The sequence below is a fragment of the Platalea leucorodia genome (assembly GCF_965183815.1).
Source record: "Platalea leucorodia genome assembly, chromosome: 12".
In the NCBI taxonomy this organism is placed as follows: domain Eukaryota; kingdom Metazoa; phylum Chordata; class Aves; order Pelecaniformes; family Threskiornithidae; genus Platalea; species Platalea leucorodia.
In genome coordinates this window covers 630,217-654,465 of record NC_138834.1, presented here as the reverse complement: position 1 = coordinate 654,465, position 24,249 = coordinate 630,217, and the positions used below count along the sequence as shown (strand labels likewise).

At 46.5% G+C, this 24,249-nt stretch overlaps 1 protein-coding gene across 1 annotated transcript in view; it reads left to right on the top strand.

Annotated features, from left to right (window-relative positions):
- The window catches only part of PPIL2 (peptidylprolyl isomerase like 2), a 75,174-nt gene extending 53,839 nt beyond the window's left edge, over positions 1–21,335 (top strand). Inside the window, exons 15-20 of the mRNA XM_082325261.1 lie at positions 4,529–4,646; positions 7,279–7,335; positions 17,401–17,473; positions 17,633–17,695; positions 18,185–18,324; positions 20,040–21,335. Of these exons, the coding sequence (XP_082181387.1) occupies positions 4,529–4,646; positions 7,279–7,335; positions 17,401–17,473; positions 17,633–17,695; positions 18,185–18,324; positions 20,040–20,133 (545 nt within the window). The 3' untranslated portion in view covers positions 20,134–21,335. The remainder of the gene's footprint in view (positions 1–4,528; positions 4,647–7,278; positions 7,336–17,400; positions 17,474–17,632; positions 17,696–18,184; positions 18,325–20,039) is intronic.
- The last annotated feature ends 2,914 nt before the right edge of the window (positions 21,336–24,249 follow it).

Genomic DNA, 24,249 nt, shown 5'->3' with positions numbered 1-24,249 from the left:
CGGCTCCTGAAGGCTTTGATGCTGTGCAGGTTAAATGCTGTTAGAAGGCCAGTGTATTTCCGTGGCTGATCCCAAGCACACTTCCAGCTCTGTGCAAGCCGGGGACCCTATGTGCAGGGCTACAAGCGCTGCTCCGTTTCGCGCTCCCAGCACCAACCCAGCCCGTGGCAGTACCTGCCTGGGGCCGTGGCTGCTGCCATGGGAACTCCTCGGATTTTTAGCACAGAAGCCCCCAGAATTTTTTTCCGGCACTTTTTCTAATAGGATCTCAGAAACATTTGCAAGTCCAGTAGGCACACTGCTCCACTTTGACCGAAGATAATCTTATCAGAGAGTAAGCTGAGACGAAGGTGAAGTGACAGGCAGTGCTGCCCGCCGTCAGTCTAACACCCAGAGTCAATTCTTGTTCTCCATGGGCTTTGCTTGTAGGCTGGTACGTCAGCGTTGGGGTGAGGTTTTTGCATCATCGTGACTCCATATATAGTCAGCAGTGATCTGTGTGCTCTCAGAGGAAGATTGGGGGAATATAAGGAGCCTCCTCTCTTTATGGCGTGTACCGGGAGCGTAACAGGAGGGCCAGAGCTAGACCGTGCAACGGTCCCACCTCCTCTGTCTGTCTGCATCCATTCTGCTTACAGAAAATGAGGAAGATGGCACAGCCACACCTCCCAACCACGCAGAGAATAAACACAGTAAAATCTGCTAGATACTTCTGAATGCCTCATAATTATTAGTAAGAGGTCTGGAGCCTGTGGCTTGTTTCCCCAAGTTTACATTGAGCTTTACCATAGAGTAAAAATGTAAGATTCCGAAATGCCTGTTCCAGACCCCCCTGGCTGAGCATTAGGCACTGTGCTGCCATGGCAGTAGACTAATGAGGGATCTGTACTTAATCTTCAGAGAGAAAGTGATTCTGGATTTCAGTAATTAAAAAAGTATATACATTTAACGCACCATCTTCTGGCTTGCTGTGTCTGGTCCTGCTTCAAGCAGATGCTTGAAGCCTGGTACAATTCCAGAGGTTAGCAGGAGTTTGACAAACAGCACATTCAGGCTATTTTTAATTTAAGGCGAATACTTTTGGGTTTTTCCTTTATTTAAAAAAAAGTATTCTCTTTAAATTATTTTTTTTTCCTTTTACAAAAACAACGAACAACGCCAAACCATTCCTGTACTGCTGTCTGACTGCCTTTGGAGCGTCTCCACTGCCCCTTGCCAGCCCGTGCTGCCAGGCCGCCGCAGACGCTTCAGCGATGTCCTTTATAGGACGCCTGGCCTTTCGGGCGAGTGCTGCACAGGCCATTCTCTGTGCTTGCTGCAGCTCCCGGGCAGACAGAATTAGCCTTGGAGACAGCTGTGTGGCAGACAGAGGGAAGCAGGGACTGGATCTCATGCTGTAACTATCTACTAAATATCAGCACTTATTTCCAGAGAACTGGAATGAACCAAAGTTAGCCTTCATACATGTGAGATTAATTCTGACCTGCGGTGCATGATCTGAGATGAAATCATACAAAAATAAGTATTCCAAAACCTAAAGATCGTGGCTCATTGCTCCTGTCTGCAAGCTCTTGGGTCTGGTTGCTTGTGCCCGAAAGAGAGAGTCTCTCTGTCATTCACAATTTTTTCTCTTTCCTTTTGAATTATTTTTCTGACTGGCGAAGGCTTCAGGGTTGATTCCGCTCTCTTCCAGCAGCTTGACAACGCTGTAATTCCAGCGTCAGCTGGAAGCATATGAAGGGTGTAACAGACTCGAGGTTTGGCCGCTTGCTGCTGTGTACCATCTCGATGGGCTGTGTTCATGTTTGCATATCATCTGAAAATTTCAGACAGCAAACGCTCCTCTAGGTTAGGACTCATAGCAAGTACCTCTGCTTTAAAAATAATTAGGAGTTCCTTCAAGAGATCCTTTGAGGCAAAATTATGTCTCTAAGCGGAGTCCAAGTGAAGTTTGTTATTCAGGTGCAAAGAGCTCCGGCCGTGGAGCGCAGGGCCTGAGGCCATGGCACCGCAGCGGCGCGGTGGGGCGGGCAGGGAGCCCGTCCCCAGTGCTGCCCCGCCAGGCCGGACCGAAGCGGAGAGACGAAAACTGTGAAAGGCAAAGAGGGAAAGAGAAAAAGTGTGCAGAGCCCAGTGCTGTTGGTGGGCAGTGGGTCTGCGGGCGCTGCAGGTGCGTTTCTTGTTTCGGGCAGCACCTGCTGGCACGGAGCCTCGCTATATTCTGAGCATAACTTGTTTCTTTACTGACCTACAAGAACTTTGTTTTTCTGAACAAGGTAGGTAGCAGGCGCTGCACAAGTAACCTCTCCTAGCGAACAGGAACACACAAGGAGATTCATTAGCAAAGAGAATCACTGGCTTCTGGCAAGACATTTTCTAATAGGTTGAACGCTTTGGATTTGGCTAGAATAGCGGGGTCTTGGATTCATCACCAAGACGGTAGAGCTGGCCGCAGCTGTACCATATCCCTTATACCCGCTACTGGAAGAGATTGGCATATGGGATCAAGCTGATGTAATTTAGCTGATTGTCGTGGTTTAACCCAGCCGCTCGCTCGCTCCCCCCCATGCGATGGGGGAGAGAATCAGAAGAGTAAAACTGAGAAAACTCGTGGGTTGCGATAAAGGCAGTTTAATAAGTAAAGCAAAAGCTGCACGCACAAGCAAAGCAAACCAAGGAATTCATTCCCTCCTTCCCACCGGCAGCGGGTGCTCAGCCATCCCCAGGAAAGCGGGGCTCCATCGTGCGTAACGGGGACTTGGGAAGACAAACGCCATCGCTCCGAACGTCACCCCCCCTTCCTCCTCCTTCCCCCAACTTTAGGTGCTGAGCATGACGCCGTACGGGGTGGGACGGCCCTGGGGGCAGCTGGGCTCAGCTGTCCCAGCCACGTCCCCTCCCCGCTCCCGGTGCCCCCAGCCTGCTCGCTGCTGGGGTGGGGGCAGAGGCAGCAAAGGCCTTGACTCTGTGTCAGCCCTGCTCAGCAACAGCTAAAACATCCCTGTGTTAGCAATGCTGTTTCCGGCACAAATCCAAACCATAGCCCCCCGCTAGCTACCGTAAAGAACATTAGCTCTATCCCAGCCAAAACCAGTGCACTGATCTTAAAATATTTAATAGCCATAGATTGCTGAAGTAATCACTCTTCCTTTACTCCTGATTATAGAAAATCCCTACCGGGTTTGTCCCCTTTTGCTGCCTCTTGTCAAATTGCAGAGCAGGCAACACTCAACTCTATTAATAAATAGGTCTTTTGAACATGATTAATTGGGTTTTTAAGTGGGTCGGTTTCTTCCAAAATTTCTTGCTTACTTGGTTCCACTTGCACTTGCAGCTGTCCACGTGCGATGCTTTGTTTTTGTGGTATCGTCTCAAACTCTGTTCTAATTTGATGCACTCTTGTGATTTTCTGCGTAAGGTTTTCAGTAGAAGTCTGTTTTCTTCCTTGGTTTTATTTGCTGCTTGCCTGTGCAGTCATATCATCAAATTGCATTTCTGTATTACATGTGCAAATAGCTGTTGAGCACTGCAGATCCTTTACTGACCTCCTGCTTCGCAAGTGATGCAGTTACTCTAGAGGATTCTTGAGCTAATTCTGCAGGGAGACCAGTCTTGCTGTCTGTTTGGATGGTTTTGTTTGTTTTATTTTTAATACTATCCTAAGGTGAAATATTTTTTCATGGTTTGTCAAACAAGTTCATGGATTTGACTGTAAAAGTATGACTCATCTCAGCCTTCATTTTTCTTATTAAGAATGATCCTGGAGGAAAATGCAAATGAAAATGTCAGGTCTGTCATAAATAATGTAAAAATGGCAGCCAGGAGGAGAGGTCTCCCAGACCCTCTCTCTATCCACAGACACAGAAAAGAAATCAGTTTTGGAGGGCAGGGTCTGCGGCTTGTGCAAAGTTTTATCATCCTTTTGACTTCATTGCGTTTAAGTGTTTACATCATCCAGGTATCTAGTCCAAATACCTAATTTTTGCCTTTTGTTTTGGAGGAATATATATCGTCATTCTTCATTGTTTAGCCAGGAATTAAGCATTTGAGCTTATAGCTCCTATTCTTAGTTGATTCTATGAACGTATTTTATCTCCCTGATATTTTACTTCCAGAAGCAATGCTGTATCCCAAGTGCAATTAAACTAGTAATTCTTTGCTCTGTGTTTTGTCAGGAAGCCACTTTTAAAGATTTAATGTGTCAAAAAAGAAAAATTATGGTGGACCAGCAGTAAAAAATTAAATCCTTGATAGTTCTTCAGCACACAGTCTGCAATGCTGTGGATAAACGGTCGGGTCTGTTGCAGTTGGTAGTGTGGGGGCACCGAATTGTGTCGCCAGTTACAAACATCTGATTTCAAGGGCATGCTCAAATACTGCCCTAGCGATGGGGATGAGGAAAGAATATATGATACACGTGGTGATCAGAAGTGCCAGAAACCCTGAATTTAATATCAGTGCCTGTTATAAAATGTAGTGGGAAACTAATGAAAACAAACATTTCTTCTATCATCTTTTCTCTCTTAAGGAGGAGAATCTTACTGGGGAAAACCCTTCAAAGATGAATTTAAGCCCAATTTGTCCCACACGGGGCGCGGTGTTCTTAGTATGGCCAATTCAGGACCCAACACAAACAAATCGCAGTTGTAAGTACTCACTTGCTTTTTGTGTTTTATTGTTTCCCTCTAGACATTGTGTCTTACTCTGTTAAGAAAACAAATGACATTTTATGAGCTGCTCTTTGAAGTTCAGTCAAGTGAAATATTCTGTCGAGTGCTGCGTATTGAAATCAGGGTAGCTGTAGCTGCTGTTACCCAATCTAAGAGCAAAGTGAAGCATGGCAAGAAGACCTGTAGGTTTATTATATCATCATTCATTTGTCTTTTCTGGTTTTATGATTGGAAGTTTCTGTTCATTTTTGTCAGTGTCCCCCCGCTGTGAGATCATTACACCTCTCCACTCCGTTTAAATTTAGCCCTGTATTGAACTTTTTGAAAGGGCTTAATGAGATGAAACATACACGCTATGGAAATGTTGCTTCTTTTTACTTGCCTGATTTTAAATAAATGAGAACAGATCTGCACTGTTGAAATGTGTAGAACCCAGACGTGGCAGAGTGCAGAATCTGGCATTGAGAATGACTTGTTTTTCAAGGTACAAAAGCAGAATGAGGACTAAAATGAGGAAAAAATGAATGAAGAAGCAGGAAGAACAGCAAATGAAATTTAAAGATATTGAAGTTGTAATAACCTTCTTTATGTGTAACATTAACACGGGTGTTTGCCTGCGGTCTTTTGAAAATGTTCTGTGTCGCTTTGAGCCAACTATTTATTAGTTGCTCTTTAAGTACTGCAACAGAAAGAAGTTGTACTTTTATTGGGAGCCCCAGGAAAGAGCGTGGAGTGTGTGTGTAGGTACAGTACTGTGTGTTGGGACCCGGAGGGAGGGGGTTCTTGGTGTTGGTCTTCATGATGCTGAGTATTATTATGGCTTGTAAACTATGCAGTAGTGTGGTTAGCTTAAATTAAACGCAAGTGCTTGTCTCAGGGCCTTTAATAGGCTTACTCCCATACTCAAGGCTAAGCACATGTTGGGTACTTTGCAGGATCGAGTTGCTGTAGAGCTTATTTTTGGATTTTAATGTTATTGCCAGCACTCAGGTGCTAAATTAGGGGAGAGTAGAGGCGCTTTTTTTGCCTTTTTTTTTAAAAAAAAAAAAAAAAAAAAAAGAGGGGATTCTAGAAACAGAAGTTAGAGACAGTTCAGGAGTGATGTGCCATATTGAGTCACATCATCTGCTGCTGTAAATGTGATCGTATGTTTCCCTAAAATTTGGAAATGAAATATGAAAATCCTTTATATGTGAAGTTCTTGAGAGACTCCAGCTGCCCATATTTAAAAAGCTTCCTAGGCAGTGTTTAGACACTTCTGGCAACTGCTGGGACCTTAGGGGCTGGGTGAATAGCTCTCCCCATGGGTGACAGACAGCGCAGTGCAGAGTGAGCTGGGTCTCCTGTGTGAGGAGATGCTCGAATATTGCCCAGGACTCCGCCGGGATCATCCTGAGTTATGTTACTTCCATTGTCCTTAATTTTAGTTTGACTGCGGTGATGGATGACCAGCTTTCTCTGTGTATTTGCTACTGCTCAGATTTTTTTTTTATTACCATGCTGACCCATAACTGACCACTTGATAATCTGAAGTATTGGGTATCTGGGAATAAACTGGTGCAAAGAACCCATGCACAAGGCTGAGTTGTAATGTTTGCCCTGTGTAGGAGTTTGCTTTCTGCACAGCATCTCAAAGCTTTCCTAGGGCAAGCTACGTCTTAATAGATTGTCTGGCAGATTGCAGCCCCTCCTATTTGCAATCATATAACTTCCTGAGGCAGTTGCTTATATGGAAAAGGGCTTTTGGAATGCTTATATATTTTTAGCTGTCTCTAATGTAGTGTAACAGATGGAGACAGGGAGGAGAGCCAGAACTGCATGTCCAGCCAAGATGGGCCATCGTGGTCTGCAGACCACAGTGTGGAAACCTCTGTCTCATACACTTGTAGTCCAAGTCTTCCAAAGAAGCATTAAGCTTTAGGGAAAAGTTGTAGTAGTAAAGTTTGCTTTGGATTTGGTATTTTAGTTCCCATGTTTAAGTTTAAAAATACAACCCCAAAAATTAAAAGCCCAATTAATTAAAAATAAAGAATCCAAGTTTCACAGGTTTTCATTACTTTTGACAATTTGAAGTATTCTTCTGCCATGTTTGTATCCGAAGCACAAATTTCCTCTGTCCAGAGGAGAAATGGATCACCGGCAGGCCAATTTAATGGAAAAAAAGGGAATATCCTAAAAGACAGAAGTTTATGCTGGCAGCGGGCTGTCGTGTTATACGAGTGTATTTGCTGGCTACGAGCTCCCACTGACGCACAAGGAATGCCCTTCCCAAGCAGGACGCGCGCCCCAGGGCCCGCCTGGCCGAGGAGGCAGATGCTCTCATGGATTCTGGACTTTGTGCGCGTCACCGTGCTTGGAGTACTGTTTAGGGATGTTAATAAGGTATAAAAATGAGAAGTCAAAACTCCGGAAATCCCAGACGAAACCCACAAAAGAGAGGAGTTAAAGGATGTTTGGCCAGCAGACCTCCCAGAGAGGAGCCGGAGAGGGAGAGAGGGGCTTGTCTTCTCTCAGAGAGCTGTTGCATACACTCTCTGTTTTTAAGCATTACTGGCTGTTGAGTGTCAATGAGATAACATGCTAACTGTTACGTCTTTATTCCTTCCAGCTTCATCACATTCCGCTCTTGTGCATATCTGGACAAGAAGCACACAGTTTTTGGAAGGTAAGTGAAGGATATTATGAGCAGCAGTCTAGCAGACATGCTCTCCTGTGTGTCTGAAGCCTGAAGAGAAGAATCTAGTGACTCTTGCAATTGAACTGGAGCAAAATCCTAACTCACAATCCAGTTCTCCTGGTTGCAGTTAGGTGGCCAGCATCGCATCAGTGCCAGTCATCAGACTCTGCCTTTTTTCCTCTTTCCATCACTGTAAGTTGCCTTACTTCCCTTCTGTGGATGGCCCTCCAAGGAGTCATGAACAAAGTAATCATCGTCCTGTAACCAACCATGTTCATATTTGTGCATACGAATTGCTGGGACACAAGAGATTACCTTCAATGCTGCTTTCATCCTCTTATGAGCTGTCAGCTGGGAAATTAGTCATGACAGGGCAGTTCTTCATCACAGCATAGAACATAGAGCTTCTGCATAGCTTAGGTCTTTTGGCCCCTTTTCTTCTTTCTTATTCTATGCGTGTGTGTGTACATACATACGTGTTTATGTATATATGTGTAAAGGTATTACCAGTGCCAAGATAGCAGGGGAACTTCATTCTTTATAAAGAAGTCTCTTCCAAAAGTCTTTTCCAGTCAAGTCCTCACGTGATAAAGATCAAGGTATTTATGACAGAAGATACTACAAAATCTTTCTGTTACAGTTTGTCCTTTGCTTCCTCTGCTGCAGGTACATGGTATGTACCAAGTAACGCATACTGTTGTAACAAATGCCTCTGTGCAAATGGCAGGAAGGGGAATTTTACTAGCCTGCTTCATTGGTAGTTCCTGAGGATTTTACAATCTTTTTTAAATGAAAATTTGGGTTTTATTCTTTTCATAGTTTTATCTGTTTGAAAGGCAGCAATTGAAAAAAATGCACGTGCTGTTTACTTTGACTGGATGTCACGCAATTGTGCTGTACAATGAAAGTGATATATTTAATCCATCTTCTCTGCCTGTGAGTTTTTGAGGCAGAAACTGGCTTTATTTTAAACAATTATTTCAGTGCCATTAGTTCCAATACTGATTCTGCAGCTTTTGAAAGATATTTCTTTTTCCTTTCTCAGGTCTGTCCTAGAAAAATATAAAGTTCCCTTGTCATTTGGTGAAAGCAGATAAATAAAGCAAATTCTAATACTGAAAGCTGAAGCAAGTATACTCTTGGAGGAATTACATTACCTACATCTTAAGACTATTTCACTTAAGCTACAGTTTGAGTCCTCCTTGCAAAAACCCTATTAAATCCCATACGGTAATGTTGTTAACCTGAGCTTGCCACCTCATCAAATAGTATTTGGGTTAGGACAGCTCAGCTGAAAATGTGGCTGTTCTTCAGTTCGGGATGCAGCCTGGCTTCAGTGAGCACCCTGTGTAGTCCTCCAGTGTCTTTGTTGTGTTTCCCCAGTGTGCTCCAGTTTTACCATTCACCAGGAAAGAATTCAGAGAGTAGCTGAGCTTACTGCGGTGCAGGGAGTGTGCTCCCAAAAGCCTTCGCACCGTACGTCACATCTCGAGTACCTTATGAGCAAAATAGCTCAGCTGATGTTTCACACTGTACGTTGCCCTTTAGAGAGGAATTACTGTGGTCCAAGTAAATCTGGTAAGTGTATACAGCAGAGATTTGTGCAGTTTTAGCAAAGACTGTCTTAGTTTTTTAATTGTCCTTGCTACTGCAGAAATCTGAACTTGGTTGCCAGAGTAAAGAAGTGCTGCTGCTTTCTGAGCACTGCAAATATCCTTAGCTGAAATACAAAGCAACAACTTTATTAAAAATGTTTTAGAACCGTGTTTGGCTCCCTGCATGAACACTGACTGACATCTTCATCTGAACACAGAGTAGGTGAATTTTACTCTGGACCTGCTTGCACGTAAATGCAGATTAATTCAAGGAATGTAAAAAATGAAGATGCTGGAATAGATGGATTCCAGTTACTCTGTATTTATCTACAAATTGAATACTTGAATAATTGAGTTTACCTACAAAATGAATATAAAAGGGTGATGTGTGCAGCTCTTAAGATCTGTGTTCTGTCATCAAAATCCTTCAGCTGTTTTCACCTGCATTTGTTTTTAAAAGCCATAAAAGCCAAAAGATTCAAGAGATTGTACCTCTAGTGAAACTCCAGCTTCGGCTTGCTATTTTAGATCCTGGGTGTTTCCAGGATTTGGCGACTGTATCTGATCTTAGATTGTAGTACAACACTATCTGGGAAGCATATCTAGGAATACTATCTAGGTTTAAGAATAGAATGAACCCATGAAATCAGAATTCTTTGTTTCCATGAACGCTAAATTGGATTGTCTTAATTGGATGCTTACTGGCCTGTTGTGACTTTCATGTAGATTTGAGGATTACTTATTTCAGTTAATATAAAAACCTAAATACTCTGATCTCAGCTGTACCCTCAGCTATTTCTGTGCGGCTCTGGTTCATGTTAGTGAGTGTCACATATGTGTGTTTGAGAGCAGAATTTGACCTGTTCATAATTTGTATAGAACTTTTCAGCAGGCTTTCCATACTTTGGAGAACAAAAAAGAGTGAAAGAGCAACCATTCCCCACCCCTTTCTTCTTTTTTTGGTCCTGTGTGGGATGGAACATTGAAAAGTTCCTTCTCTGGGGCTGCATCTTATTCATGTCCCCACTGGTCTGAAACACAATTTTTGCATAGTAGCAGCTATTAACGTTGGATGTTTGGCTGTTAAGTGTGTTTGAAAACCACACCAGCTGCAGGCAGTGGGACTGTGAAGAGGTGGCACGTGTCTGGCTTGGTGCGCTGGAATTTTCAAGTCTCGGGAGAAGGCTGCGGCTGGAGGACAGGGAGGGCATCTTGTCGCGATTGTGCTGCCCACGATAGCAGTAACAAGGATGGACGTTACCGAAAAGAAAGGAGATAATTTGGCATGGTGGGGCTGCAAAAACAAAGGCAGAGAGTGAGAGATGAATGCCTTCCCCTGGAGGTGTGTTGCAAGCTGCACGGATTTCCTGCTCCAGCAGAGCTGCCTAGATTAAATTAGTAATTACCATTTCTAGTAATTACCATTTCTCCTGACATAGAGAATGCTGTAATTAACGTAGAAACTAACTGGTGGCTTTTGTTGGCTTCTAGCTGGCTGGTAAGAGGTTTAATTTAGAAACTCACATAATGTAAACCCACCGGCATGCGTTTGCTCGGCACAGAGCGGATGAGAAGCGTTTGCAGGTGACTGCTGGGTGGGGAGGGTCCCGGCCGCTGCTGTTGCGGGCTGGGTGTGAGGGGGCTCCCTCTCGTCCATGCCGCAACCGGGAGTTCAGCTGCTGTGGGAGCTACAGGGATGCCACAGCCCAAACACCAGTATAGGCTCACAGCCCTGCCTGGCGTGCTTTATGAAATTTAGATGCAAGCACATCCCATCCATGTTGTTATGATATTTTCTATTACTCCAACAGCTTACAGCTCCTGTGGATCAGAGACCTGCTACGTTTGCCCTTTATAAGCAGAAATAGAAACATAATCTCTGTCCCAGGAGCTGTGTAAGTAGAAAAGAGGCTGCATACGACAGGGAAGCCACAACAGTGACCCCTTTCAGCCTACCTTCCACCGACAGCTTGCACCTTCTTCAGAACCAAGGGAAAAGAAAAGCCCGGGAAGAATGAAATGGTTTTGTGAATGTTTTGGGGGAGCCTGTTCCACAACCCAAGGGACAAATGAAAAAGTGCATGTTTAAAATAATAGTGGAAGGTGATTGAGCCATGCTGATCAGCAGGAGGACAGAAATGCTCTCTCTGAATTTTGGGTGCGATTTAGGACAAGCAGGGCATGATGGGCTTGCAAGTGAGGGCAGGTTGCAGGTATGTGATGTGATAAAAAGAAGGGCAGGAGAGGGAGCGGAGAGAAAAGTGGTGTGGTCAGAGTGGCAAGGCTGGAAATGATCTGTGCAGCAGTTCTGTGTGTTTATTAGAGCATCACTTGTGTTTGTCAAGAACTGAGAAAAGGATGTGGCAACTGAGACGGGAGATGAGTGTATGGAGGAGAGTTTTCCCCTTTGTACGTGGCTGCACATATCTGCTTACAGAGATAACTTTTAACTGTCTCTCAAGGTTTCTGCCGCTCGTTCTTCCGTTCCCTTGTTCCTGGAAATAATGGACAAGGGGGTCTGGGAAACCTCGGACTTGGTCAGATTGGAGGCGCGGGTCAGTGGCTGACATGCACTCAGCTTAGTCTTCTCTTTTCTCCCCTCCTCCCCTTGCCAGATGCTTTTGTGGAAGAGAGTTTTCTTTCCTTGGATAAGTATCACTCTGTATTAAGTATTCCTTAACCTGTTTAATGCTTTCTACTGCAGTTCTGTAGAATGGGGCAATGAAAGTAACTTTTGCCATCTAAAGCTACATAAAACAACTACCAGGCATTATTCAGTTGCCCAGGTACGGTTAAATAACACACAGTGTCTGTTTCCACTTGTCACATTCCCTGTATGATTTGAATCAGTGGACCCCAATGGCTTCTAAGGTGGGAAACTCTTGTTGCTCTTCTGCTTTAATACATCTGAAGAACGGAGAAACTGCGTGACAGCAGACGAGCCGATTCTGTTGCTGAATCTGTGTAGGGAGCCTGACGTAATTTTGCGCTGCAGAGCCTGCTCCCCAGGCACCGGCTCAGGAGGGAAGAGCAAGGTGGGAAAACAAACCCGGCCTCCGTGTGGAAGCCACGGCCGTGATTTCATGTGGCACACGAGGACTGGGCTGTCGGAGCCGCATGGGGGCTGCTACCGTTTCCAAAACAGTTGTGTGATCTCTGAAGAGGAACCTGTGCCAAAGCAGAGAAGTCCTTACATGCCAGGATCATCTGTTGAGTCTAGTTTCAAAATGCTTTTTCCAAGTCGTTTTATTTTTTTAGCACCGTTCATTACTGTGTCTCACCTGCTAGATTAAGCCCTTATGAGAGACTGAGATGTTTCGACTGCATCCTTGTTGCGAGTTCAAATTGCTCGCTCCTTTTCAGGTTGGGTGGATACAGAGAAAACATTCTGTCCTGAGTGTACTTGTTCGTGCATGTATGTGTTGTTCTCCCTGTGTGTGCATATAAATGTATGTACTCCTTTTTATAAAAATAACCTTGAGGGCAGAATGTGTTTACAAAACAACAATATTTCTTTCTGGTTTCTGTTTCTAGTTTAAAGCACTTTTTAAAAAAAGTCCAGACATTGTTCTTGTATCTTTTTCTGACCAGGAAACTCTATCGTCTTGGACCGCTACCATCCCCAGCATTGCATAAAGCTTAAGTCCTATCATTCTTCTAAACTAAAACAGGAGAAATAGGAAGTCCGTGTGTGAATGTCTGCGAGGCTGCTAGGGAGTGCAGTTTTCTTTGGGAGCAGCACTGGCTAATGTAGCAGCGAGACTTTCATTGGCATATTGCAAATGGATGGAGCTTGTTCCAGATATTTCACTTGTATTTGTGCAAAGACATTGGCAGTGGTTATGAAGCAAGGTTGCTAGTTTGCATTAAGGAGCCTTAACAGGAAGTAAGATTTTAAATAACATCTCTAAATTTGAAATGCAAAGATTTCCAGTGTTAACTGAGCTCAGTTTTCAAGAAAACAGAACTGCACGAGTAAGCACACACTGTTGTTTTCATTACTATGCTAACAGAAAAAACCTAAATGTACTTACCTTGTCGTCCATGCTTAAATGTAATGCAACATTTATCAAGCTCCTCTAAAAATACAACAAGCTGTCTCAGATGCTGAGCTAAATATATAGTTGAGATCATCATTTCTCTGTTCAACGTCTACTGGAAGTACACAGCAAACCCTCGGTTTCACTGGTTGTTCTAAAGTAAATGCAGTCTTGAAGGTATCATCCTTTTCACTGCAGGATGTCATCTGAACATCCGTTTAAACCTCACTTGGTCGATTGAGGATGAAGCATGTGTGGCACCTTATAAAGGAACAGAGCCACCAGCAGTGGAAAAGGCTAAACTTGTTTCTGCCCTTCTCCCTTCCCTCCCCTGCTGTGCTCCCAGCTCAGCCCAAGTGCCGCTGAATGAGAACGGCTAACGCGGTGGCACCGGCCGCGTAGCGCGCTTAGCACGTGTCAAGGGTAGAACGGGATATCGGTCTGAACTTCTGGAGTCTGCATTTTGTTTTAATGAAAATGATGCACAGAGTTCCTTATGCTGAGACTCAGATTTATTCACAGAACAGGCTTTATCTCTTTTTGTTCAAAGTTAGTGGATATAGAATAATATTAAGTAGTGGCTCTCTCTTTAGAGGTTTTAATGCTTTCATGTACTGATCTGATGGTCTTTTCTACATATAACTCGTATGGGCTTTTTTCTTGGCAAGATGCCTGTGAGCTTTTCTTCTTACCTCCAGAATATGTGTTGTGGGACAGGCAGAGGATCCCCAAAACTTCTCCAGTGTATTGGTCTCCTCACTCTGTGAGGAGCAATTGCTGTAACGGGTGCCAGTGCATGGGCTTAGACACATTATATCTCATCAAACTGGTTTTAGTGCTGCAATGCAATGTCATGAGATTTGACAGTAAGAACATGTAATGTTTTGAGAGCCTGCATGTATGTTGTCTCTCTACTTGGACAAATCAGAGGGAAGTTTGCTAAATCCTTTACGGTTTGAGACTTTAAGTTGAAATATTCCTTTTTTTTTTTTTTGCATCCATCCGTGAGTGCCCTGATTAATGTGTAGTTCAGTTTTTACTGCATAGGTGATGTTTGCAGTCAGGTCTTGTCCTTTTTGGATTTTAATTTTTACTGATGAAACACCAGCCTCAGCTGGGCCTGATCCTTCGCCAGGCTTCCAAGTGCTCTGTGAACAAAAGTGGCTAGTAAATTATTTTCAGTTCCTCTGGTCAGAGCTCTCTTCTCTGAGCTGGTGGTTTGTATTCAAATTCAGCTTTATTTTTTATCGGTATTATGGCAGCGTCTAAAGACATAAACCTATATTGAGAGCTCACTGCGCTGACACTGTAATATGCATAGAGATACACTCAGCAAAATGTTAGAGAATGCAGGGGTGTAAAAGAAAGCAGTTTTCCATTTTAGAGACAAGAAGCTAAGAAGAAAAGAGAATGACATGCTCTGCAGGCATAACAACTTTGTCTTCTTCCCTCTTAGCCCTTTATAATCATGCCAAAATAGACTATTTAGGTCACTTACTGATGACCTGTGAAAGCCATGTCTATCACAGCCTTCTAAAATGTACAAGTGACAAAGTATTCCCAATAACGTTTAATGAGCATAGCGAACGAAGATCCGTGAGCATCGCCAAAATGCATTAGGGCTAATATTGTGGGAGGTCTAGCCATGGGCTAAGGGATTACTCAGTTGCGATTGCCAGTGCATAGCTGATCTGGCTATTTCAAATTATCAGAACCTAATTAAATGAAAACATACGAGCTGATAATGAATGAAGCTGTTGGCTAGAAAATCCTCCAGTATTAAATCAGAAGTTTCCTTCAGGGGCAATTAAAATACAGTGAATATATCTTCGGCTGTGTGTTAATCATCAGTATTATAAGTGAATCTGATAGTGGCCTGGAGGAGGATTTTAAAATTGAGTTTTTGCTATGAACTTTCCAAAGTTCATGCAGGGTCTTCAAGCCCTGTGCTGCTTCCCCCAGTGTGCTACCTCCAGTTGCCAATGAATGAGGCTGTTCTAGCCTGCATACGTGTTTTTTATTTGTTCTTAGAAGTCACGACCTGATTGCAGCATATCGGCAGGCCCTTGGGGAGTAACCGGGAGGCGTTTGGAGCAGTGCAGCAGCAGCGAACTGTTGGCAAGGATGGCTCTGCTGAAGGCGGGCGCGGAGCAGCATCCTCTCTCGCTTGCGTGGTGTCGCTGGCTGTGATGGGGTCTGTCTGCTGGGTTGCATTTAGTGCCCGTCCCAGCCCGCGGGCGGCACCGAGGGCAGCGGTGCTGCACTGCGCGCGGGGGTGTCGAACGAGGGGGACCCGCTCGCCTCCCAAGCCACGGTGGTCAGCCTGTTCCGTTTGGTTAACGTGGCTCTTGGGAGGAGCGCGCGATGCGTGTAAATGGCGTGGTGTGGTAGAGGAAGGTGTACTTCTCTGTTGGATCAGCTGAGACCATCACGGGTGATAGCCAGGGGCCTCTCCTGGTGCTGGCCGCGCAGGCTGTCGTGCCGGGACTGGACAGGGCTGCCTGGCTGTGAAACAACTGCGAGAGAGAGATCGTAGTAAAAGTAAATGTGTCAAATACCTGTGATATGATGTATCTTTTGGTTGAGGTATTGCTCATTTCTCTGATGTGAAAGCAGAGTTCGGTGATAAAACACTACATATTCCACCAGTTTGATTTTTTTTCCCACCAGTTTAATTTAATTTGATTTTCCTCCATTTCATCTGCGTAGCCTTTGGCAGCCTACCTGTGCTGGTACCAGAGTCCCAGTAATCCCAGCAACGGGCTTCAAAACAGCTGCCACCCCGCGAAGGCTGGAGGATTGCTGGCTCTGGGATTGCCCCGTCCATGGGAGCCCTGGGCTCCTCGGTGGCCGGCTCCTGCCCTCACCGCCGAGCTCCTGGCCCCAGGCTCCTCTGGCTCCAGGAGCAGCGTTCTTGAGAATTACGGCTGCTTCTCATTGTCCCGCAGCCATTAATATGGGCTGTATTTTTGGTTCCTGGCCATGTGGCTTGGCTCTGTTAAAACAGATGTTGTCCAGCTAAAGCCTGGTTTTCTAAGGGATCTGGATCGCTCGGCATCAACGGCCCGTCTTTGTCTTTATTTACTGCTCTTCTAAGTATAGCTGTTTTCAAATTTAATTGGGGATGATGATGTGGATAAAAGTGTTAAATACCCTGGGACCAAGATCTGATGGCAGCAGGACCCCTCTGGAAACGTACTGACTCAGTGGTTTTTATTTCAAATTAGATTTTGACACCTGTCAGCCAATTTTTTATTTAATGTGTGCTGTGTTCATTTCATATCGTTCTGGTTTCTCAATCAAAATATCAGCTGCCTTCCAGAAGCCTGTTCCACGGACACTGTTATCCCTGTTAAGCACATCTGTCGTCTCAAAGTAGAAGGTTGTTTGACAGACTCTGTTTTCCACAAAACCTTGTTGATTGCCGTTGCATATTTCCTTTCTTTCTTAATCATGTCCTGTCTCCGCTATTGCATTATTTTGCTAGGATAGATGCCAGGATGACAGGCTTATAATTATCTGGGTCACCCCATTTATCCTTTCTGGAACTTTCCCATTGTTCCATGTGTTTTTTTGAAAATGAACATACAACAGTCCCAAAAGTCTTCAGCCTTTCTTAAACATTGTGAAGCAAGTATTTGGATATGTTGACTTGAAAAATGAGAGGCCGGGGAACTAACATCCTCATAAATAAAAACTGTGATGAAAAGTGTCCCGGCGTTATCTTGTGGCTGTGACTCGATGCTCTGCGGCTTTCCCAGAGCCCTCGCAAGCTCACGGCCGCGATGCGCTTTTGGAGCAGCCCTCTGCTTTCTGCGTTGCTGGTGTTATTGTGGACAACTCCGTCACTGCTCTCCAGTAGTGCTGTAGGCATGATTCCCTTTCTTCGTAATATCACTCTTTGGTCTCATATACCGTTTTAAAAAAAAAGGTAAAAAATTGGAAGTTAATGAAACCATTTGCTTTTTTGACCGGGTCTGTTGGGTTATTTTTCAAGGCTTGTGGGAGTAACAAATGAGCTCCAAATTTATGGATGTAGCATTAGCAAGTGAACCCATTTTGGAATGGGTTTGTGTCTTTTTGCACGGACAGCTGTCCACAGTCCTCGTTCTCCATCTGGCTGGTTTGTGTGGCTACTGGGTTGTTGGAGAAATGGCTTTGCTTTGCCTCTGAGTGTTTGACTTTTCCATGTTCTGTTTGATTTTAAATTCAAATCCCAGATTTGAGAAAAAATTCTTACCTTCCACACTGAATGACGTTATCTTAGGTCTTCCAAGTACAGTTACTGATTCCCCTTCCCCCAAACACGATGGTTTAAAAATCTGCTAGAGTAATGGGCATAAATTAGATAGATGTAAGGGTGCAGGAATATTTTGAGTGTGTTGTGACAGCTGGAAATCGTGTCTTTCCTCTTTTAGAGTGGTTGGTGGCTTTGAGACTCTGACTGCTATGGAGAATGTGGAAAGTGACCCAAAAACAGACCGTCCCAAGGTACGTGTGAAGCAGCAGGGGCTGCGCAGGAGGGAGTGAATGCACGTGGCCTCGCGTGGCACTGCGGTTCACCCCGCTGCTGCTTCTCTGAAAACCGAACCTGGGGGAGATGGCGCAACTTAATCAGCAGATTGAATAGCTCTTCTCTTCTGCTCCCAGGAGGAAATCCGAATTCAGACAACAACCGTTTTTGTTGATCCGTATGAAGAGGCAGATGCCCAGGTGAGGATAGTTGGTTGGTTGGTTTTTTTTTTTTTTTGAAAGGCCAAAGCTCTTCTTTGGAGAACTTTGTAACTTAATGCCCTTTCTTGGAACATGGGCAGCCCTCTGGCTCGTATGGTTGCAAACTAAGATTAAACAGCTGCCATTCAGCATTGCCTTGTGTGCCAGGATCGTCGCCGCTCTTTCAGCAGAGCGGTCTTGTAACTGAGTCCGGCACGGCTCCCAGTCCATCACGCTTCTGACGGTTTCCTTTCCCAATGCCCGCAGTAGGTATGGGTAGCTGCAGGTGAGAAGAGAGGAGTCTTGTTATAATGGCTGCAGACAGCCTGTTTGTAGTGGCCTTTGAGGTCTGTCTCCTAAAGCCTGCCCTGTAATCAGAGCACTGCTGATTGCTCTTTTAGAGTGCTTTAAAGCTTCGAAGAATTGTAGACATTTTGTCCTTACTCTGGACTAGCTCTTGCAACAGATTGCACTCTTTGCTTCCCACAGGTTGCTGCAGAAAGAGAGAAAGTCCAGCTAGAAGAAGAAGCAGCCAAAACAAAAGCTGAAGTGGTCCCACCAAAGAAAGAGGTCCAGACTCCTAAAACTTACCGGCAGGGGATTGGAAAGTACATTAACATGGCTGCAGCGTGAGTTCCCTGCCCATCTGATCTTTGTTGAGTGTTTTAGTTGCCTTTCCTGCTGGACGCTGACCCTGTCCGGTGCCATTGCTCACTCAGATGTTTGGTTTGTGCCAGCAGGCTTTGCAAAGACACCTTCATGCAGTCCTAACAGTCAAGAGTTCCCTCTACTTCTGTTGTTTTTCAAGATTACAAGCTAACTGAGCTTTGTTTTTAGCACCAGCGTGTGCTGACTTCAGAACTGTAGATGCATTTCCACAACTCAGAAGTCCTTGAGGAACTGTACTGTGTCGCTTCCTGCACCATCTTTTATTCTCTTCCTCTTCTGCAGCTATTTCTGAAGGCCATGGTCCCACAGATGTTTCTCTTTTAGCAGCTTCTCCCCTGCACAAAGCAGTTGCCTTAAACCCATATCAGTCTGCTGATCTGGTTCCCTGTTCAGCTGCACAAACAGTTGTACCAGCACAACTGAAACGGCCAGAAAGGGGAGCAGGTTCCCAGGCTCGCCGTGGGAGCACGGGGCGTCTGGCGAGCAGCTCCAGGGAGCCTGGCTGGTTGTACAGGCTTGTCCTAAAGCACCCTCTCCCAGACGCCCTTTGTACACCCGTTGGGATTGGCAGCATCCCTTGCTTTCCTAAGGACAGTACAGAATCCCACCTGAGTGGCAGCTTTGCATGAGTTTTGGATAAATTAAAATAAATGCCTTCCACTTGATTTTTCGCAGACTTCTCTAAAAGCATTTGCAAAAATGCTGTTGTCTGTCTGCTGCATAAAGGCATGTATTTATGCATACACAGATCTGGACAGCAATTTAATCAGCTTGTATGTGCCTGCGTGACTTACAGACATTTGCATAACTGAGAACAAAATTATGTTAGCCCATGTAGGTCAGTTTGGTGTGTCAGTTAAACGTCTCAGTTACAAAATATTGCTTGTCCCTTAAAAATATTATGTTCAGCTTAAAATTGCTGCCATTCTGCACTGTATTTACAGAGGAAACCCAGGCAGAGTTTGCAGCTCTGTAGAAAGGGCCAAGTAGTATAGAAAGGACTTTTCTTTCCTAGGCCTTTGCTCATCGCAGCCTGTCTTGAAGCTGGGATTTTGGTCCGTAGCAGCCCTTTGGCAGGTTCAGGGTTCTCGGTTCTCCCTATCGGCTACTGATACCTGACAATAAAACCACAGTACGTGAGCTGGCTGTGTAGTGTTTCCATGGGGCTGCAAACTCTGCTCGAGGGAGGCTGAGAATAGCAGCAGCGACTGCAACAGGCTGTGCTCAAGGAGCAGGAAAGGATCTGAAAAACTTACCCAGCTGCTTTACACCTAATGCCCCATAAATCCTTTTGCTGCCACAAATGCAGGTGAGAAGGCGGGGAGAGAACTTGAGGCTCACGTTTTCATTGTGACTGTGCTAAAAAAGTACAGCTGTTAAATCTTCAGCTCTGGCCTGGAGAACTTGTTGGGTTTTGAACGTGTTCCTGGAAGTGTTCAGAGCCTGACCTGAGCCATCCGCACATCCCCACCCTCCCTCTTTTTGGGTATGCCAAAGGCCCCCGTCCCCACCCGCCCTGCGGTGCCCACGCTGGCACGGAGCTTGTGCTCCTCTCTAGTTGATAAGGGATGGGCTGGCTCCGGCATAGCTGTTGCTGGGGGAGGAAGGGCATCCAGCTGCCCTGTCCCATCGAACAGTAACGAGTCCCTGAGAGTTGTTTTCACTTTGGCTCCAGGAAGCGCAGCGTGGAAGATGACGGGCCCTCAACCAGCACAGCTGCGAAGAAAGAGAAAAAGAGCACAGGCTTCGGGGACTTCAGCTCCTGGTAGCAGCGCAGGGAGCCTAGCACTGGAGCAGCACAGCAAAGAAGAAAAGGCGGCCTCCCACGTGTCCCCAAAGAGCCCGAAAGACAGTCTGTCCTGGGGAGGGAAGGCACCAGCCTGCCTTTCCACTGGGCAAGAAAACTGTTGCTTTGTTAAGGCTGGTTAATGTGGCTTTGTTTTCTAGAGAGCTGCATTCCCCCCACTGCATCTTCCTCGAAGGCCTTTTTGTTGTTGTTTTGCTAAGCGGGGAGCAGGCAGCCCAGCTCCGCTGGGGATTAGCTGGAGCCTTTCTCCGCTTGGCTGGCAGCAGACCAGGCAGCGCCCAGCCTTGCAGGACACTACTTCAGTGAGCAGCTGCCTTGGTGAAAGAGCTCCTTTTACAGGTGATCGTTTCCAGATGAGCCAAGTCTGCCAAATGAAGGAACGAATTAAAGTGCTGGGGAAGCGCCCGTGCTGCTGTGGTGCTTTGCAGAGGGGAGGGAGGGCTTCAGCCTGTCCTGCCCTTCCCTCCCAGCTGCCTTTTGCTGGTTCTCAGCAAGGACCAATTCTGTCTCGTGCTCTTCGCGGGCCCGCGTCCTGGCTGGGCCGACTGCTGTCGGTCTCCGCGGGGCCTCGCTCTCTCCAAAATGAGCTCTCTCTGTACCCGGTTCAGTCTCTGCCAGCCTGGGAAGCAGCGGATCTGGACGGGGAGCCTGGGGTAGCTGCACCGCCTGTTCCTCCCAGCAGCTGGCCTTCCCTCAGCCACTGGGCAGCCAGAGGGGCCAGGATGGTTCAAACCTGCCCTCGGGTCCCACAGACCACAGCCTGGAGCAACTGAGCAGGAATAGAAACAACTTTTCTTTTTTTTAACCATCCCTAAAGCCTGCTGCTTGCAGGGGAACACACACCGTAGTCTGCCCTGACATCAGTCTTCCCATCCTTAGGGAAAACCATATAATATAGCTGACAGGCGCCTCGGAGATTTCCATTGCATACCCACAAATTATTAGGAAGCTTGATAAAGGCGTTATGGGGTGAAGATATATCGGCCTGTGAAGTTCTAATGTTTCAATCCAAAAACTAGGCTAGATCCTGAATATTACTTTTCAATTCATCTTACGTGTTTTCAGATGACAGAAATACCCTCCCTACCTCTCTGCGTGGCTGAGGAGATAGTTTTGTAATCAGCTTTGTAACAATACATTTATATTGGTGGTTTCATGTTTTAAGAGAAGATTCCATTTATATGAAATTGCTGTAAAAACTTTTGGTAAAATGTTTTGCATTAAATGCTTTTATTTACTTTTGAGTGCTTGCCTTTGACTGTTCAACTGTCATTTCCAAGATCATGGCATTGCAGAGTTGATTGTCGTACAAGGAAATGATTCATTCCTACTCTTTAAGATGCTCGTAAGGAACTCTGGGATCTTTGCGGATATGATTACATCTTTGTTAAATCATAGGAAGTTCAAACTAGTCTGAAAGAATAATAGGGGGTTTTTGTTTTGCAACATTTCGCAGTGCCTAAGTTTGAAATAACGTGTTTGATTCCTGGAACAGGGGATGTGATGGTACTTTCCTCAAGCTGAGTTTCTTGGGTCTTACTGAAGCCTCTTGCTTCTCCTGGGCTGGCCTTTTCCTGATAAATTGCTGTTGATCCCTTCTACCTAACTTCTGCTTCAGCGCGTTTTTGAGTCGCCAGGTTCACAGTATTGCTAGAGCTGGAATAGGCAGTTCAAAGAAATCCGTAAAACACTTTTTTTGTACTAGATTAAAATGGAGATTATTATGAAAGAAAGGAGCTTTTGATTACAAGGAAGGCGACAGTGTGGCAAGGACTCCCATTTCAGCAAGAGTCCTTGTTGCAGACTGATAGGAGGGACGGTTTCCTTTCGCAGCAGCAGGCTGCAGAGATAACCGCCCGCTTTCCCTTTCTGCTCCAGCTTTTTGGCAGGGCTCACCGCGGTCCGCGAAGGACCGCTGCCCTGCGAAGTGCAGGCGGGACTGCTGCCTTTCCAAGCGCTGCCTTTGCGCTGCCTGTTTCGTTACGATTTCCCACCGTAACATCAGCCACGCAAAAAAGAGCGATTTCCTGGCTTGGCGGAGGGGCCGAGTGTAACCCTTTTCGTTTCGCTCTGAGCAGGGGTGAAGCTCTTCAGCCTCCGCTCGCTGCTCGGCCCGACTCCCCGTCTCGGGCTGGTCTGCTGGTGCTCCCCGCTGCTGCTGGTGCCTGCCAGGCGGGAGCCGCGGGCGCTGGCCCGGCCCCGGGGAGCCGCAGCGGGGCACGGCGGCTGAGCCGCTCGGCCGAGGCTGCGTGCTGGGCCAGCAGCCGGGCTGGGCTTTGTACCCAGAACCGTCGGTGCTCGGGCAGCCAGGCCCTGCAGCGACTTTTTGTTCTAAACTCCCACCTCTCTGCTCCCTCCCACACCTGTGTTTTTGCATACATGGTCATTTTTTTTAACTTCAGCTTTTCTTCCGATCAACAAAACCACGGGGACAATGTGGCACAAGCTTTTCTCTAAAAGGTGAGTGAAAATGGTGAACCGTGCTGATGGGGGCACTGCCCAGAGAGCAGGGCAGTCTGGTGTAGCCCTCATTTTTAAAAAAAACTGGCTCTTTGCTAGGTGACTTGCAGAGTTTCCACTACCTGAGTCGGGAAAGGGGAGGAAAAAGGCTTTGCTGAAACCTTTTCTGCCCCTTTCATCGCTTGGTTCTCCAGCAAGGACAGTGTGTTAAGGGAATACCCAAACCAGCTCCCGCTGTGGCCGGAGGGATAGGCAGGAATTGTGCAGCCTTACGACAGAAAATCTCTCCTGGGAACCGCTGTGCTATTTGTAAGCACATTTTTACATTCTTTGTCTTTGATACTTTTCCAGTAAATGTGCTTAGAGAGAAAAAGTAGGATTTTAACCAGAGGCTGAAATAGCTTTTGTCTGGCCTTGGTTAGAATAACACCAGCGCGCTCTCACTTTGCATACCTGAGTCGTTTTGCTGAAAAGTAAATTCATCGTTTCCTGAGATCTGGCACCGTAGCAGCCAACACCACAAGCACAAAACATCCTCAGGAAGGCGGTGGCACGCGGGAGGGCGGGCAGCCCTGACGGCTCGCTTCCACGCAGCCGCGCGGAGACGGGGGCTCGCGGCAGCCTCGGCGCCTCACCTCCGCTTTGCCCGCTGTGGGTTCAGCCGGGCCCCTCAGGGACCGTAGCGTTGTCTGTGTGGGCAACAGCACTAATGCGATGGTTTTCAAGCTAAATAGCTGCAACTCTGTTTCTGTATTTACCAAGACGAAAAGCCAAAAATACTGCTGTTCAGTGTAATTTTGCCTGTTACCTGCTGGCTTGAATTGCTACAGCCCACTCTCCTGGAAGCTTGTACAAGCAATTGCTCTGCGTCAGCGTAACGCGGTGGATTGTGCTGGTTCCCGCCTCCTGCGGGGCCGTGAATTGGCAGTAGTCTGTAGTCAGACTCTGTGTTCCAAGGTCTCCGAGAAAACCCTGCTTCTCCCTCCAGCTCCTTTCAAGACAGGGACCAGGCAACGAGTGTCCCTCGGAGCCCACGCCGCTCTCGGCCGTAAGGGCAAGGGGCTCGATGGGGGGAGCAGAGGCACGTGCAGAGTTCAGTCCAGCTTGGCTCGCTGCCCATCTGTGCTAAACTTACTCCAGTTTACAGCTTCTTACTGTGAATTAAAAACCACGCAGAACATTCCCCTACCAGGCACTGCTCCAGGCAAAGGGCTGTCGTATCCTCTTGAGCCTGACCAGTGGGCACAGGGAAGATGCTCAGGACCCGGACCAGCCGCCGTTGGGATGCTGTCAGTACCAGAAGCGGAGCAGAGCACGGGCAGCGACAAATGGACAAAGACAACCTGGAGGCGCCTGTGGTGGTCGGTACGACGGGGACGGGGGAAGGAAGGGCTGCTGGGTGTGCCAGCACATCTCGCTGGAGCCTGGCGTGCAGATTGCAGCTATCAGACCCTTGAGGTGGCTGCCGGACCCACCGAGCAGCGGAGCTAAAGCAGAGGAGGCGAGAGAAGCGCCGGCGCTGCCTCCCAGGGCGCTCCCTGCCTCGCAGGCTTGGGATCTCACGGCGCACATCAGGAGGGGGCTCATCCCTGCCCCGAGGCAGCTGCGCCGGTGCCTC